Raw genomic sequence first — 16,597 nt, 5'->3', positions numbered from 1 at the left:
GGCACGGGGGGGACCCCTGTCCCTGGGGTGAAACCCACTGCAGGAGCAGGGAGACCCTCACCTTGCTCCCAGGCAGGGTCGCCGGCTTGTGCTGTGCCCTGGGCCTCCGGGGATGGCGGGTCCTCGGTGTCGGGGTTGCAGCAGGTGGGGTCGGCGTCAAGCGTGATGATGGGGCTGGGGGTGGGCGCCTGGTCCCCCATGCCAGCTCCCAGCTGCGACGGGGCCAGGGTGAGCGGCAGGTAGAGCACGCTGGGTTTTTTGGGCACTGGTGGTGGCACCTTGGCCTTCCTCCGCTCCCTCTCGCCAGCACCGCTCCGCTCCGGCCGCGACTCGTCCTCCAGGCTGCCCTGCGAGAGCCGCCGGGGTCCCGCCGGGGTCAGGGGTGAGGGGGACTCCCCCGGACCCCTCCTCAGCTCCCCTTTCCGCAGCACCACGAAGCCATCCTGCAGCAGCCCCTTCTCCTTGGTGGTGGCACCCGGCGGGGACGTGGGGGACAGGGGACCCTCCTCCCGCAGAGCTGGGGGCTTGGGCAGGATGCTCGGGGGCCGCTTGGCCAGCAGTGGCTTCTCTGCTACGGGCGGCTTCACCTTCCTCTCCGGCCCCAGGCAGGGAGCACGTGCTGGCTCCTCGGTGTGCTCTGGGCCATCGGCGTTGTCCTCCGGCTCCGAGCGGCTGATGGAGCGGAGGCGGACGGAGCGCAGGTCGGACTGCGTGACCACCGGCATGATGGGCGTGATGGGGCTGGTCTTCTGGGCCAGCTTGGTGCCAAAGGTGGAGTCGGAGTGGTGCCGGCTGACCTTCGTCTTCCCCTTCAGGGAGATCTTCAGTCCCGAGAGGTCAAGGTGGGCAGGCGGCGTGAGCGGCAGGTCGAAGGACAGCCTGGACTTGGGGCTCCTCTCCATGGGGGATGTCGGGGGCAGCGAGGACTTCCTCTCGGGGACCAGTGGCCTCACCCGCACCTGGTGCGGGGAGTGCCCGAGGATGGCGGAGGTGGGAACGGTGGGAGTCGGGGTCTCCGACTGGCTGGAGTACCCGCTGGATGGGGACATCAGCCCTGTGGGCCTGCCTGGGGAGGAGGTCTTCAGGTCGGCCTCAGCAGAGAGCTGCGAGGGTGTCGTGGCCCTGGAGACGGAGGGAGACGTGAGGGACTCAGAGCTGCCCTGTGCCTTGGCACACTCGATGGCCGTGGTCCCTGTGGCCGTGCTCGAGCTGGAGAGGGACCGGTAGGGATCGCCAGCCTTCCAGTCTGCAAGATGCCACTGGTGGGGGGCGGCCGTGCCGTCGGGTTCCCTCCCCACGCTCCCCTGGGGGTCGCAGTGCACCAGCCGGTGGCCCTGGGGCTCTGGTGGGATGCACAGGCTCTTGGGTCGCTGATCCTTGGGCAGCGCCAAGCCGGGCCCTGCGTCGGCATCCTGCCCCTCTTTAATCAGAGAGACGCTGCGTGTGGGCGGCGAGGGCTTCTTCTTCGCCTTCTTGAGGGAGATGCTCTTGGAGCGCCGCCGCCGCTGCCCCTCCTGCTCCAGCCCCAAGGAGACATTGTCGGTGCTGGTGCTGCCCTCGGAGCTGGCGCTGGGGTAGCCCAGGGCGTAGTTGGCGCTGCCTCGCCGGGTCTCGGCGTACGCGATGTCCACGGAGCAGAGGGAGCCTGAGTCAGTGGGCACCGACAGCGACCGCTCGCGGAACCAGCACCCTGCCCGCTCCACCTCCAGCCGCACTGGCTCCACCACCGGCTCCGGCTCCCCTTGGCTTCCCGGCAAGAAGTTCACCTTGGCTTCCAGGCCCTCGCACCTCTGGCCACCCCCGGAGCTGGGGGGGGACTCAGGCACCGTTCCGGAGAAGGAGCCAGGCCCATTGCTGCCCACGTGCTCCTCCGTGGCGATGAAGAAGGAGGCGGAGGCGGCGGCGGCAGGCGAGCCCGGGCTGGGCGACGGGCTGGAGCCGCCCGGCGAGGTGCAGGTGGGCCCCTTGCCCTGGCTGGTGGCGGGGCTGGGGGGACTTGTGTGGCCCAGGGCGCTCCAGGGCGGGGGGAAGGGGGTACCCTGCGGCCCGTTGCAGGTGCCGGCGCAGGGGGTGGCTGCGTTGTCCATGGCAGCGGGCGGCTGGCAGCAGCGGGCCCCAAGGTCGCTGAAGGTCTTCCTCAGCGGGGCAGAGAGGGGCTGGCGGGGGCCGATCTCCTGGGGCGCCTTCCCTCCGCTCGCGGCCTCGGGCACGAAGCTGCAGGAGAGGGACTCGGTGATGGGCGAGTGCGTGTTGAACGTGGGGCCGTTGGTGCCACCTGCAAGGAGAGACACAGCCCAAGTGAGCATCGTCCCGCTGCGCTCTGCCAGTGGGTCGGTGGCACAGTCCTGCCCCGCGTGCCATGGGGCCAGGACTGGTCCCACCCCGTGACCGATCTCTGGGGCTGCATCTCTGCCTAGGCACGAAACGTTCCTGGGCGGACTGGAGGGGACGGGTCGACACCCTCTCACCAGATGCTCTCCTACCCCCCGTATTGGCGTGGCCATAACCCAACTGGGGACAGTCCCTGGCCCGTGCTAACCCTCGAGCCTGGGATCTGTTGGCTGGGACATGCCATGGACAACTTAGCAGCCATGGCAGGAGTCTCCATCCATGGGGACATCGGCCCCATGGCGACCAAAGTGCTGCCCCAATGCTGCCCCGTGGTGGGGATGCAGATGGAGACCAGGAAGAGCAGAGTGAGGCTTCACTGCCCGGGTCGGGGAGGGATGCAGTGGCTCACAGTGCCACCTCATCTCAGAGCAGCCTGGATGGGGAAGGACCTGGGGACCCCACTCAGAGCACACCCAGCAGACCAGGATGCTCAAGGCTGCAGCGACTTGAGGTCTGACCATCTCCAGGGGAGGAGCCGTGACAACCTTTGGAGGTTTGACCACTGTCATGGGGAAAAACCTTCCTCCTACCCAGTGACAATTGCCCCTGGTGCAGCTGGTGCCATGGCTTCTCCTCCTCCTGTCCCCACCTGCCTCCGAGAAGAGGCTCTGGTTTCTCTACACCTTCCATAGGGGACGGCACGACAAGGCCTCTGAGCCGGGATGGCTGCTGCCCCCATGGGGTCCAACACCGGTCTGTGGCCGTGCCAGGAGTGCTGCAGGCACCCTCAGCTGCGCGAGCGCCTCCGGCACACAGGCGCAGGCTGGCTCGCCAGCCCCAGCAAAGGCCCAGGCAGGATGCGTGCCCCGCAGCCCCGGCACCCTGTGGGTGAGGTCTGCTCTCAGCCGGGGAGGGTGGGCACGGGGCAGGAGCTGCCGGAGCTGAGGCTGGGTCACTAGGAGAAATTTCGGTGGCCTTTCCGCCCCATAAGTGTGCAGGACCCCGACTTGGGGTGAAGGGGCTGTCCCTGATGCCATGCCAGCCCCAGGGCCAGCCCGGCATCACCAGCGTGCCCAGCACCTCGGTACCCCAGGAGGGGGCAGATCCAGCGCAGTGACCTTTACCGCCCCAAGGCCGGGGCGTCTCTGGGGAGCCTGTCTGTGCCCGGGCTGGCTGCCAGCCCCCAGGGTGGCTCTGCCCACCGTCAGAGCAGCTCCAGCGGGTGACAGCCCTGCCCAGGCGCTGCCGGGGCACGAAAGTGGCTGCGCGGTTCTTGCCGTCACCTTGGTCTCGCAGGGACAGGTTAGGGAATCCGATAACGGTCCGTCTACGCCGCAGGGTGGACTTGGGGTTCATCGCGGTCTCTGTGTTAAACAGGGAGTGACGAGCACTCGCGTGCCTAGCAAAGTGCTGCCCTGTAGCCAAAACAAACACGCTGTACGTGGCGGTGCCGGGAGGGGCTGCCGGGGCAGGGGCTCGGCCCCCTCCATCGCTGGGTGTCCCCTGGGCGTCCCCCTGCCTGGGATGGCGACTGCAGGCAGGAGGGCGGGATGGCAGGAGGGTGATGAGCCATGCGGGGCGAGCTGCGTGGGATATGGAGGCACGGCGGGCGCTGCCGGCCGGTGGGAAGACGGAGATGGTGCAGATGGAGGTGGGATGCACGGAGAGCTGTGGAGACCGGCCCCGCTCTGTGTGACAGGCTCTGGTCCGCGCTGGTGAGGCCAGACCTCACACCACTGGGCTTTGCTGTTAATGGGGCCAGCGGTGCTGAGCCACACTGGGCACGTGGACACGAGGAACAGCAGGGTGGGGAGAGGGACCAGCGTGGTGCCGGCACGTCTCTCCATCATGGAGGGAAAGGGTGGAAAGACGTCTTTCGCCTGCAGAAGGGGCACCTTGCTCAGCCGCTGGCCCCAGGCTCCTACTTGGGGCAGAGCGTGGCACTTGTGTCCGCAAGGACCAGCAGGACTGCACTGCTGGGAGCTGCAGCCCCGTGAGGATGGATGGATGGACAGACAGATGGACAGACAGGTGAGACAGGCTGGCCGCACGGAGCACGGCGAGAGCCAAGGTGACAACAGAACCGGCTGGCTGGGCAGCACGGAAGAAACAAGAGACCGGACGGCGGCGTGGCCAGTGGATCAGACGCACAAAGTTGCGGATGGCAGGAGAGATGGCTGGGAATGACAGACGCCAGCGTGGCCCTGCTGTCCCCTGCTCTGCCCCCGGCGCCCGCCTGGCCCGCGGGGACACAGGCTGGCAGCCCCAGCCCCCCTCCCACCGCCGTGCACCCCACCGCAGCCGGCGCATCCTTGCCTGCACCCCGCATCCTCCCCCCAGCGCCGGCGTGGTGCCGGGGCTGCCTCTCGTGCCTCTCCCCCCGCCGCGCCGCGGGGGTGCTGCCCTACCCGAGACATTGATGGGGACGATGTTGGTTTGGATGGAGCAGGACTGGTGCCACTGCTTCTCCTCCACGGTGGGCAGGGGGAAGGCCCTGCTCCAGGCTGGCTGCTTGTCCGGGCTGGTGGGGAGGCTCAGGGAGGCGTCAGGCGGCCGAGCGCCGAGCGCGGTCGTGCCAGCAGTCTCCTCTTCAGTTGCTCGCCGGGTCGGGGGCTGTGGGGGGAAAGGCATGTGACCCACCAAAGGGGTGAGGGTGGGACACAAACGGCTCCCCCCCGGCCTTGCTGCCTGACCGGCTGTGCCAACCGCTCTCCTCCGGGCGACGCTGGGGCTGTGCCACCCTGCCCCGCCGCCCCGCACTCACCATAAGCACGAACTCGAGGCGCTTGGCGGGCGGGGGCCGGGGCGACGGCTCGGGCGGGGTGTCGGGGGGCAGGTGACCGGCGGCGCGGAAGGTCTGCCCGGTGACCCTGCTCTCGGCGTACTGCTCCTCATACTCCTCTGCAAGAGAAATGGTGCTTGGGGCCCTGCTGCAGCCATCGGCTGGGGGTGCAAGCTTTGTCCGCGGGGCAGGAGGAACACAAGGGCATGTGCGTCTGTCCCGGCTGTCTGTCCCTGGGCTGGCTTGCTGTCCCTGCTCAACACCGGCAGCTCAGGAGGTGGGGAAGAGAGACCCCAAGGAGGAATGCCAGGGCAGGGGGGAGCCGAGGCAGCGCTGGGAGCTGCCCCCCACCCCGGGGGCTGCCCGGGGACGCGGTGGGTCCGGCGGGGAAGCAGGGGTCTGGTGGAGAAGCAGAGCCCTGCCGGGGACAGCCAGGAGGGAACTCAGTGTCTCCCCATCCTGTAATTGTTGAGCTAATTAATGTCGGTCGTTATGGCCTGGCGGAAACCAGGTCTGCTCAGGCTGACTTAATGAGATTACAAGCTGGGGAAAGGCCCGGTTGCTGATCTAATCGATGCCTGCAAAGCATCCGAGCCGAGGCCGCGTGACGGCTTGGTTAAGAAATTGGAAGGAAGCAAAATCAACGGCCATGCTGATCCAGTTAGACAGATCGGCAGCCAGGTCTCCGAGGCCCTTGTGGGCAGAACCGTGCCGCGGTGGGGCTGGCAGGCACCACGGTGGGGCTGGTGGGTGCCGCAGTGTGGCTGGCGGGTGCCGTGGTGGGGCTGGCAGGCACCACGGTGGGGCTGGTGGGCGCCCCAGCAGCCGCTCTCGGCCCCAGGTGCTTTGCCGCACGCAGCAGTGACTTGGGAGCAGAGATCAGAGAGGGGCTGCTGGAGGCTGGGACCCCCGGGACCCAACTCCTCCCGCTTGGTGAGGTCCGAGGAGCGGCTCAGACACGTGCACGTGGGAGACGACCTCACTGTTTGCGTGGCAGTCGCGTACCCAGGGCAGCGCCCGTCCCCGCCACCCTCACCCAGCCCGCTGCCGGCCCCTCTTGCCCCACTACCTTGCAGCAAGCTCTGAAGGTTGAGCTGGGCCTCCTGGTGCAGCTGCTCCATGCCCGGCGGGCGCCCGGCCGCCAGGAAGACGTTCACCGGCTGCTGCCATGACAGCTTGGTGTGGGCGGCTTTCTTGCTCTCGAGGTCCAGGTTAGAGGTGGCTGCAAGCAGGAGGGAGCAGAGTGAGAGGGAGGCGGCGGGCGGCTTCCCTGTGAGTGCTGCCATGGGCTGCCGGCCAACGCCGCGCCGGCACAGCACACTCATCCCACCCTAGGTCTCTCCAGGAACGCGGGGACTGGGATGTGGCTGCGTCCCGCCCCAGCAAAGCCACCCGGGCAGGCTGCTGCCGGGTGGGACCAGACCCCATCGCCGCCACCAGTGCTGCTCCGGGGGCTGGCCGCTGTCCCCGTGGGCTGCCAGAACAAGCCAGGAAGGGAGCAGGGTGAAATTGGGGAAGGAAGCAAGCCTTGCTGCCCCGGGTGACTGCCCTGCTCCCGGGCGCAGGAAACGCTGTGCGCTCTGGTGAAGCAATCTCCTGGCTGCAGAAGAGCAGAAGTTGCAACCGAAAAGGAGGGAGCGAAGGGGACACGGCACCTTTCATCACCCTGGCTTCAGCCTGCTCAGCAAGGTTAACGCGCCCTGCCGCGTCTGCGGACGCCCCACAAAGGTCTCCTGGGAAGGAAACCTCTGCGGGGATGGGCCGGGCACTTGCCCAGACCCCCTGAAACACCTATACCGGTGGAAGTCTGCAGGAGAAGGATTTGGGCTTGCCGGGGAGCTGGCCGCGCTGGGAGCTGAGCAGTGCTCCAGCAAAGAGGCTCTGCTGTGGGAACCCCTGCAGCCCCGGCACCCCCGCTCCGGAGCAGCGCTGGCCCCGAGCGGATGTGGGTTTCCTACCCAGCGCGGTTTTGTGCCGGAGCCAAGGGAGTGCCGCCACCGGCACGCTGCCTGCCGAGCGCATCCAAGCCCCGATTTGGGCAGTGAAGGCAGAGAGTGGGTTCGTGAGCTTTAAACAGGGGGCTCGTGGATGACCAGGGTCTTGTCCCTGGGGATTTGGGGCTAATCCTTCTCCAGTTGCCCCTGCTATGGGCAGGCCGCTGTCGGCACTGGGCACTGCGCGAGGTTCTGTGCCTGGTGTCACACACCGGGCTGTGTGTCACCCCTGGGGACTGGGGTCTGACGTCCCTTCACCCTGTCTGGTAGCCGGGACATTCCCGCTCAGCAGCCAGCACCGCTTCATCCGCCTGGCCAGGGGGATGCACATCCCGAGTTTGACTCGCACGTTGCAGGGAAGAGCGGCAAGCGGAGGGTGCCAGAGGGTGAGGGCTTCCTGATGGCGCTGGGGGTGCCCCTCCCCATCCCCATGGGTCGAGGCGCTCCCGTTACCAGCGTGACACGCACTTCCCCTCTGCCGTCCGCGGGGCCGCAGGGTGGGTGCCCGTCCCCAGCGAGCACGCCACCGCCCCAGCTGCCAAAACATAGCTGCCTCTGGCCGCAGCATCCTGCTTCATGCCAGACCCCAGCCGAGGCAGCGGCAGCGATCCCGCTTGCCTGGGCAAAGGCTAGCGGCCCCAAAAGGGGGTCAGGCTCCCCGCACCCCCTGCACAAGCCACGTCCCCCTCTTCCTGCACTGTTGGGTCAGCCGTGCCCCGGCTCCGCCAGCACTGCACCCTGAGCATCGCCCCTGCTGCCCACGGGTGCCATCCTGCCCGCCCTTCCCCCTGGCTCCGGCTGATCGAGCGGCAGAGCCTGCACAACGCCCAGCACCCGAAAGCAAGGTGCCACGTCCCTAGCCTAGTTACTTTTATAATTTGTGTTACCATAACGACGTGCCTTAACACCAGGCTTTTTTTCCCCTTTTTTTTTTTCTTCTTTAAATAATTTGACTCGTTTCCATATCAACCAAGAGGTGTTGGGGCGTGTGCGTGTGTGTAAACCACGCTGAGGCTTCGCCCAGCTGCAGAGCCCCATGCCGGAGGGCAGCGCCACGCAGCCGGGGATGGGCTTTCCCTGCTGCGGGTGCGCGCAGCCCCCTTTTCTCACACGGGGACGTGGCTTTTCCTCCTCTCGCCTCCCCGTTTGGTGCCTGCCAGGTGGCGATGCCCCAGCGGGCCCGGGGTCCTGGCAGAGGTGACGACCCCTGTGCCCTGGCCGCTGGCTCGCCCCGCGTGCCCCGTTGTCCCCGAGGGATGGGAGCTGGGAGCACGGCTGGGCACAGGGCAGGGTCGGGGCACCTCCCCGAGAGCCTGACCTCCAGGGCTGCAGGAAGGGAGGGGGGGCACGGGGGGGTCAGGGACCACACGTTCACCTCTGCAGACCCCAGACTCCAACCTGCTCTTTGGCGAGGTGGGGTTCTGCTGCTGCCCCTCCAGTTCTGAGCGCACCCCAAGGGTGGACCCCACACCCCAGCTCGCTGCACCCCTCTGCCTGGCTCGCACAGACCCAGCCTTTGGCCTCGGCGGGTGCCAATGCTCCTCGCCTTCTGCCCACACGTCCCCCAGCGGCCACCCCCACCACCCCCACAGACCCCACAGCAGCTACACGACGTCCCCCCGAGACTTGGGGACACCCCAAAGCGCAGCCCCCCCGCTGCCGCCCTCACCTCCCTGAGCTGCCCGGCGCCAGCACCCTGCCGGGGCAGCCCCCCGCCGCCCTCCCCGGAGCCACAGGACGGGAGCTCACCTCCGCAGCCTCGGCCCCGCTGCCGGGGCACCCCGGGGCACCCACCCCGCGGGCTCCGACCACGTGGGCAAACCGCAGCACCGAAACCCGGGGCCGCCCTGGGGCGAAGCGGAAGTGGGCCCAGGCAACCGGCGAGGGGGGCCCAGCACCCTGCCCTGCCCGCGCCAGCTGCAGGCAGGGAAGAGAGGGCAGCATGGCCAGCTGGCACTGGACAAAGAGGGAAAGGGCAGCGTGGGGCGGTCGGGGGGTCCCTGCTCTATAGGGCTTTCCACCCATTAGAACGCAAGCGAACGGCGCCGTCCTGAGCTGACGCAGGCAGCGGCGCGGGCATTGCCGAGGCGCTGGCGGGGCTGGTTTCATCTTCCCAGCAGAAGCAGCAGCTGAGGAGGAGAAGGGGTGGGAAAGGGCGGATGAGCCAAGCATCCCTCCGGCGGCCCAGGCAACCCAAACCCGTGCCCCGAGGGGCTGCACCGTGCTTGCACTACCCTGCATGCAAGAGCGAGCCTAACACCCGGATGTTTTGGCTTTTGCTCCTCGGGAGCAGCCGCTCAGAGGGTTTTTTGGGCACAGCCCCGGCAGCCGCTCACAGCCCGGCACCTCACGGCACCTCTGCGATGTGGTGCGAGCAGCCAGCAGCCCGGCCCGCGGCAGGGGCTGACCAAGCAGTGCTGCTTGCCAGTGCTCCTGAGGGCCGGGCTGTTTTGGGAAGCGGCCCGGTGCAGGCTGGGTGCAAGAGCATGTCTGGGGTGTCCGTGCAAGCCGTGGCTGCCACCCGCATCCCCAGCCAAGCTGGAACACCCAGCAGAAGGACACGGCTGCCGGCGGGAACAGTGCAGCCGTAGCAGAGCCTGCTGCCCTTGGCAGTGACCCTCCTGCCAAGCTTATCGGTGACAGGCTCAAAATATGACATGCCTCCGAGGGGCCCCCACCCCGTGGCAGATGCCTGCGGGAGGCGAAGGGTATCCTGGGAGAGCAGAGCTGGAGGGCTGGCTCCATCCAACACCCCCAGCACTCTTGACCTGAGCCTGGCCAGCCTCACTGCTGGGGGGAAACTGAGGCACGGCTGGCGGTGGGGGCTCACCCCGCACGCAGCTGGCTCCAGCTCCCTGCTGGCATCAGCCCCCCATCCCTGGGCAGGGGTGCAAGCCAGCACCATCAGCCACAGCGGGTGCTGCTACCTCTGCAGCAGCTTGCAGATTCTTACTGAGCGTGAGCGAGTGTTCAGGCTTGGGACGCCACCGCCGCTGTGGGTGCGTTAGGACCGGGGCTGAAGCCAAGGGGAGTTTGCCCCAAGGGGAAGCTGAGCTTCACGCTCTCCTGGGAGAATAGCACCCCTGCAGAACCCCCAGCTGCAGAGCACAGAATACATGCCCTCCACGAGCATCTGCCCAAGTCAGCCCCGCTCCACACCAGCATCCCTCTTTACCTACTGCCCAGGCATCCCGAATCCACAGGGAGATATTCGACAAAGCCATCAGGAGTTGTTTCAATTCAGGCCAAAGCTCCCGTGAGGTGATGCCTCTTGCTCGAGCTCGCTGCCAAACTTTTCCTTCTCAAGCTCGCTCCAAGCGAGCGGACAGCGTCGGCAATGCAGACGGTGCCGCCCGGCTCCTCGCTGCCGATGCAGAGGTACCACAGGAGTGATGTAACGGCAGCAGCAGGCGATGCACCATTAGCAGAGCAGCCATGGCAACGGGTATCGGCACAGCGGCAAGCCAGCCGCCGCCGCCGGTCCTAGCACACTGGAGGATGAGGACTGCAAACTTGGAGGCTGAGACTGATCCCAACAACAACCCAAACCCCACTGGCAGGAGCCGATGCGTCGCAGTGCCGGCAACATATGCCACCGGCTTCGAGCGAGCACCCCGGCCCGCTGCCGGCACCGTGACTGCTCGCTGCCAGCGCGTGCGGCTTGATGACATTCCCTGTGGTACGGAGCCAAAGCGCACGCTGCTCTGCGATGAGCGGAGAGGAAGAGAAAAGAGCAAACAGCGGGAGCTGGCAGTGGCCGCAGAAAGCACCTCCTGTCCCAAGCTCACCCCCCGCTGAACTCGGACCCGCCGGTCCAGCTGCCCCGCTGGGATGCAGACCTGCCCGCCTTGCCACAAGCGCTCGCCGCGCACGGGCTGGAGCGTGCCCCTGTCCAAATCCGGACCCTCCCCGGGACATCGTCCCTCCGTCACACGCCTTGCGGGCACATCTCTGAGCCCTCAGCGAGGCCGGACCACCCTTACGGCTGTTTGACCCTCTGGTGGTTGAGGCCGGAGGGGCTGGAAGCTTTTTAGAGGGGTGCCCATGCCAGGACGCCGACGTTGCCCTGCACAGCAGGTCTGCGTGCTCCCGCGCAGGTGCCCAGCAGGACCATGGGGCGTTGAAGAATAACACCACCCTGCTGCACCTCTGTCGGAGGCTCTCGGCTTTTCTCACACTCCCTGTTTAACATGCAATCGGCTGATTTTTGTACTGACAGGAGATAACAGCACCGCAGGAGTTGCTGGCAGGGGTGGTGGGTTTGGCAGCTGTGAGGGTCACTCAGCTCACGGGCAGAAGGCTGGATTACGGGAGAGGTTTCTATTAAAACCATCAGCAGCAAAACAGCCAATAACATCACTGTTCTTCAGTAGGGCTCAGTGTTAACAGTGCGCTAGGGCACTCTGCCTGCCTGGCCCTGTGATGAGATCCGGTAAAACAGATAAATGCCCTCTTTCTCCAGCTGGATCTCAAGTGATCCATCACCTTCGCCTCAAGCCTTGTGTAGGGCAGGAGCGGAGGGGACGCGTGTGCTCCCCACGGATGGCGTCAGCTGTGACACCACACAGACAGGCCAGGCGGGTGCCCTGCCGTGGTGGCAGCAAGGTGACAGGGGAACAGCTGACGCCGGTCAAAGTCCCCGCAAGCCACGGCACTGCTGGCTTGGTGACTGCCCGCGAGCCCGGCAGGTGCAGAGGCCGGGGGCCACTGGTCAAAAGCTGCACTGGGCACGTTCGGCTCCAGCAACGCGAGCCGGGATCCCGCCAGGGAGTTTTGGCAGGCAGGGGAGGCGTGTGTGCTGTGGGGGGGCCTTGGCCGGTGAGCCCGGCACAGGAGGAGCCCCGGCGCGCCATCCGCCCGTGCTGTGGGGACGGAACTGCCTGCTGCCACACTCGCAGCGGGGCTTGGCCCAGTACCGCAGCCGGCCTAGATGAACTCACGCTGCTCCCTGCCAAGGGGCCGAGAGCCGATGCTCCTGAGGACGGAGCGGCAGCCCCAGCACTGGTGGGGGGTGCTCAGGGCTCGGCTGCGGGTGCTCCCATCACCCTGCCTTTGCCACCCCAGAGCCTGGCTGGACCCAGGTCCCTGCAGCAAGCCATCAGCCACGGGCAGCACGATCAGACCCCTTGGAGCCCTTCTCCCAGCCCCGCTGTGGCTCCCTAGCAGCCTGGCTTCCTCCTCGTATCACAACCCTCGCTTCCCAGCCAAAAAACCCAGGCACGAGCCTTTCCCGAGAGCCTCAGGAAACCTGGCATGGCAACCTGCCAGCCCCAGCCAGTCCTTGGCACCCCAGCACAGCATCGCCGCGCACCGCGGCCAAGGGCACCCCCGGGCACAGGGCAGCCGGGGCCAGCTGCCCGCTAACCTTCCCCCGGTGATGTCCCCAGCCTGGCCGGGACGGTTCAGCGGCACGTGGATGCCCGGGGCAGCGCTCGCAGCTCTCCCAGGCGCGTGGGCTGCCTGTGCCGGAGAGGCTGCAGCCCCTCGCCGGGCAGGGGTGCTTCCAGGAAAGCACCGTTTCCCCTGTGCCCGGCTGGTTTTACACTCCGTGGGGCCGGGACAATGCGAGGAAGTCGCCTGAGAGGGGAACGCGGCCAGGCCCCAGGACAAAGGGGCCCGAGACGTGAAATCAGCCACAGCAGGAGTGACAGCGAGGGCAGCGAGAGCAGCGAGGGCCCTGGCTGACTGCGACGCGGGCTGACCCACGCTCCTGCAGTCTCCACTCCTGCCGCCACCAGCAAGCAAGAGCTGCCAGGAGGGTACAGCACCCCAGGGCTGGGCAGGATCCATCCCAGCAGGGCTCAGCCCCGGCCTGAGGAGCGGTCAGCGGGACGCGCGGGCAGGGGTTCTCCGTGCTTCTCTTGCTTTGTCAGAGAACAAGGACGCCCAAGGGGCTGGGGAACGGCAGCAAGGATTTAAAAGGGAAGGGGACACAGCACAGTCGAGGCCAGGCTGGGGAAGGCGGGACAAGCGCCGCACTGCCAGACAGCACCGACCCCGCGGCCTCCAGGGACGACAGCCTCCGCATCCCCATGCCCAACAGGTCGCACCAACCCAGGGTCCTGCACTGCAGAGTGAGGGCACCTGCAAACTCCATCACCCTTGCTGCCCGCTCCTCTTGGAGAAGGCTTCCCCGCTGCCCGCCCCTGCCCACGCCGCCTGCCTTACCTCCCCGGTGCCAGGGCGCCAGGAGCCACTCCGCCTTGGCCATGGCTGCAGGCGCAGGCGGGAGGGTGCTCGCTCCCACCGCCCGGGAGCCCTTGCTTCAAAAACAGGCCGAGAGAAGCGAGCTTCCTCTGCCTTCCCCTCCAGCGGCCGCCTCCAGCCCGGGGGGAGAGGAAGCGACCAGGAACTGGCTGTTTGAGTCAGCGCCACAGCCCATTGTCCCAGCCCCGGCCCCTCTTCCTTCCCCGCCACCGGCCCTGGGGAGGGATGGCGGAGGGGCCGTGGTTCTGCGCAGCCCATCCTCGGTCACCCACCCTGCCGGCGGCTCGCCCGGGGGTCCTGCGAAGGCAGTGGGTCGGGGCGGAGGGGCTCGCCCCTCTCTCCGTACATCCCCATCCCTGCTGCAGCGCCCGGAGAGGGGACGGGGTCCTGGCGGCTATGGCAAGGACAAGCTGGGCTCCCGCCGGCCGAGCAGTCATGGAGCCAAAACATCCCCCAGCCACGTCCAGAGCAGCAGCTGGCACCCTCTGAAAGCCACGAGTGACTTGAGGGGACACCAGTGCGTGCTGGCTCGTCCCCCCAGCAGAGCATGGCTGTTCCTGCATGTCCCAGCTGGCCTTCGGCAGCCTCACCTGGAAAACAGCTCCCCGGAGCCTGCCGCTGCCTCCCGGTTGGGCGGAGCTGCCTTCTCCCCCCAGCCTCCCTACACTGATTAGCTAGAAAAAGTGGGGGCCTTTCTGAATTCACCTGCTTTGGCTCCTTCCAAAAGCCGCGAGCAAAGGCTCCTCGGGGACCGCTTTCCCAGTGCCCCGGGGGTTTGTAAAGCTGAGCCTGCTTTTCCTGCGGGACGGAGGCCCCTGGGAGCCAGGACTGCAGCAGAGACGGGAATGCAGCCCCGAGCCCTGGCTTACATTGGGAAGTGGCTTTGGGGCCACGGAGGCAGCGCGGGGAGCACGTGCCCTGCCAGGGGCTGGCGCCAGGCACCCAGCCACACCGCAGACCCAAATGACGGGATGGGTAAAGGACGGCACATACCAGCAGAGTTCATTTTTCCCCAGCAACCCAGGCAGCACTTGCACGCGGCTCCGACAGATGGGGGGACAAGGAGACGTGCCCCAGTGGCCGGTGCTTCTTCCAGGACCCCGTTCTGCGGTTATCGTGCCAGCCGAGGACAGACACAATAACTGGAGAGCTGCCTCCCAGCCCCACCAGACCAGCAGGCACAGAGACCTGCTAACTCATCACATCGGTTCCATCAGCCTACGAGCATGCTGTCTGCTCCAACAAGCCCCTCCAAACACTGCTGTTCTTGCAAGCAAGCGTCCTGGGCTCAAGAGCAGCCTGCTTGGCCCTTCCGATGCGCGAGGAAGGGGCGCAGGGGGACGCGAGCCCCCACCAGCATTAGAGGAGCATCAAAGACGTGTTCTGGCCCAGCAGGCAGAGCTAAGGTTCACGTGCCCCACATTCACGCAGCCTTGCCCAGCCCGCTGGGACACGAGGAAGGCTGGATTTTCATGATCAGGGGCACCAATGTAAAGACCCCTCCACACATCGCCTTGTGCACGGGGCAGAAGAATGATCCTGCCCGAGACGAGCCAAGGTACCTCCTGGTACGGCGGGTCCCTGCCCTCCTCTCCCAGCCGGCGGGCGTCCCACCCTGCTGGCGACCCAGACCCACCACAGGGCTGCTTCTTATCAAGTTTCAGCTCCCTCCCCTCGGCAGATAAGCTCCAGCCTGGACCCAACGTCACCTCTCCACAAGGAAGCCTGCGTGTAGCTGCTCAGGAATGCCCAAGCCACGGCGGTCCCAGCAGCCCCAAGCCTAAATGGCCTGGGAGCATCCAAGTATTCACCCCAGCTTCACACCCGAGATAAGTTTCGAGCTGTCCAGTGCCAAATCCCATTCCTCCCTGCTCCCAGCAGCCAGGCGCAGCTCTGTCGTCTCCCCAGGGGAGGCCAGGCACCGGGAGGAAGATCTGCGGGAGATCTCCGGGCTGGTGGGGAGACGCTCCCTGCGCCCGAGGACAGAGATGAGCCAGCTTTGGTGCAAAGGCTGGCCTCACAACCCCCCTTGGGCCCTTCCCGGCAGCGCTGGGAAGGCGATTTGCAGCTCCCAAGAATCCCTTTGAAGATGCAGAAGCGCGATTAGCTCCCATCCCACTCCGAGCCGCACCGGACAGTTGCAAGGGTGGGAGAGGCAGGCGGGGAGCAGGCCAGCATCCCACAGCCCCTCTGAGCCCAGCAGCCCAGGCGCTGCCCACCTCCCATGCCCCGCGAGATGGGGGCTGAGGGCAATGTGCCGGGTACCGGCTGGCACAGCATCCTTCATCCCTCAGGACCCGGCAGATCAGCATCCCTCCCGATCCCCCGTGCAACTCGAAGCTCTTTTGCCCCATTTCAGTCCTTTGCAACAATCACTCCAACGGCGGCTGCAAAATTAGACAGAGACAGGCTGTACTTCCACCCCCTCTGCCCGCTAATTATTAAGCTGTGACAGTCACTTGGGCTGTGACAATCACTCCCCATTTTCTTGCAGCTTCTAAGCAATTTTCCTGAGGTCTCTCCCAGGGCTGGCAGCTCCCTGCTGCTGCCCGCACTGCTGCGTCCCGGCTCTCGAGCCAGCGGCCAGGCAAAGGGCAGTGCGCACAGGACACCGCGCTCCGGGGCACATGGGGAAACAGATCTGACGGGCCTCTGAGCCGGGAGCCGTGGCAGACCCCGGCAACCCGGGTCTTCTGGCATTTCCAGGAGCTGGGCTGGGTCGGGGAGGGGAGCCAGAGTCCTGGGTGTCTGGAAAGGGTTGCTGAACTGCCTGGGCCAGACAGGTGGGGACAACGGAGTGACCGGACAGGTCCTGCCTGCTTGTTCGACCCAGCTTTTTCAGAGGGCACCTGCGCTCAGCTGCCCGCTCCTGGCTCAGAGCGAACCCTCCGCTCACCCTGCTCCCCCCAAATGCCCCCTGCAGATTTGCAGGGCTTTCTGCCTGCCTTAGATAATTTCTGGTATGGGGTCCCTCAGAGACACCCACTACCTTCGCCATCGGTGGGAGAGGGGGGCTGGGGGTGCAGGGGGCTACGCAGGCACGGGCTCCCTGCCTGGGCAGGACCCAGCCCTGGGGCCAGCAAGTGCAAGGCCACCCCGCTGCCTGGGCTGGCTCCCCGCTGCCTGAGCTGGCTCCCCGCAGCTTGGAGCTGGCTTCCCGCTGCCTGGGGATGGCTCCCCATCGTCGGAGCTGATTCCCCGCTGCCCGGGGCTAGCTCGCCGCAGCTCGGAGCTGGCTCCCCATGGTTGCAGCTGGGTCCCCGCTGCCCGGGGCTGGCTCCCC

General features: G+C 66.8%; 1 protein-coding gene across 6 annotated transcripts in view; it reads right to left on the bottom strand.

The window, feature by feature from the left end:
- The window catches only part of NHSL2 (NHS like 2), a 31,958-nt gene that overhangs the window by 1,320 nt on the left and 14,041 nt on the right, over nt 1-16,597 (bottom strand). For 2 of the 6 annotated variants that reach the window (XM_087748211.1, XM_087748213.1), the window contains exons 2-6: nt 6,183-6,335; nt 5,096-5,232; nt 4,740-4,944; nt 3,615-3,746; nt 62-2,275 (exon numbers count right to left, since the gene is read on the bottom strand). In XM_087748211.1, the coding sequence (XP_087604337.1) occupies nt 62-2,275; nt 3,615-3,746; nt 4,740-4,944; nt 5,096-5,232; nt 6,183-6,335 (2,841 nt within the window). Of the gene's footprint in view, nt 1-61; nt 2,276-3,614; nt 3,747-4,739; nt 4,945-5,095; nt 5,233-6,182; nt 6,336-8,776; nt 8,857-10,282; nt 10,469-13,275; nt 13,413-16,597 lie in introns of those variants that run through there. The other 4 variants (XM_087748215.1, XM_087748214.1, XM_087748216.1 and 1 more) reach the window with 4 other exon arrangements.

The sequence above is a fragment of the Nipponia nippon genome, unplaced genomic scaffold (genome assembly GCF_047370975.1).
Source record: "Nipponia nippon isolate SJK-2023a ecotype South Korea unplaced genomic scaffold, ASM4737097v1 scaffold_12, whole genome shotgun sequence".
Classification (NCBI taxonomy): Eukaryota; Metazoa; Chordata; class Aves; order Pelecaniformes; family Threskiornithidae; genus Nipponia; species Nipponia nippon.
Note: the sequence above shows the minus strand (reverse complement) of the source record. Positions and strands in the feature narration are given on the sequence as shown.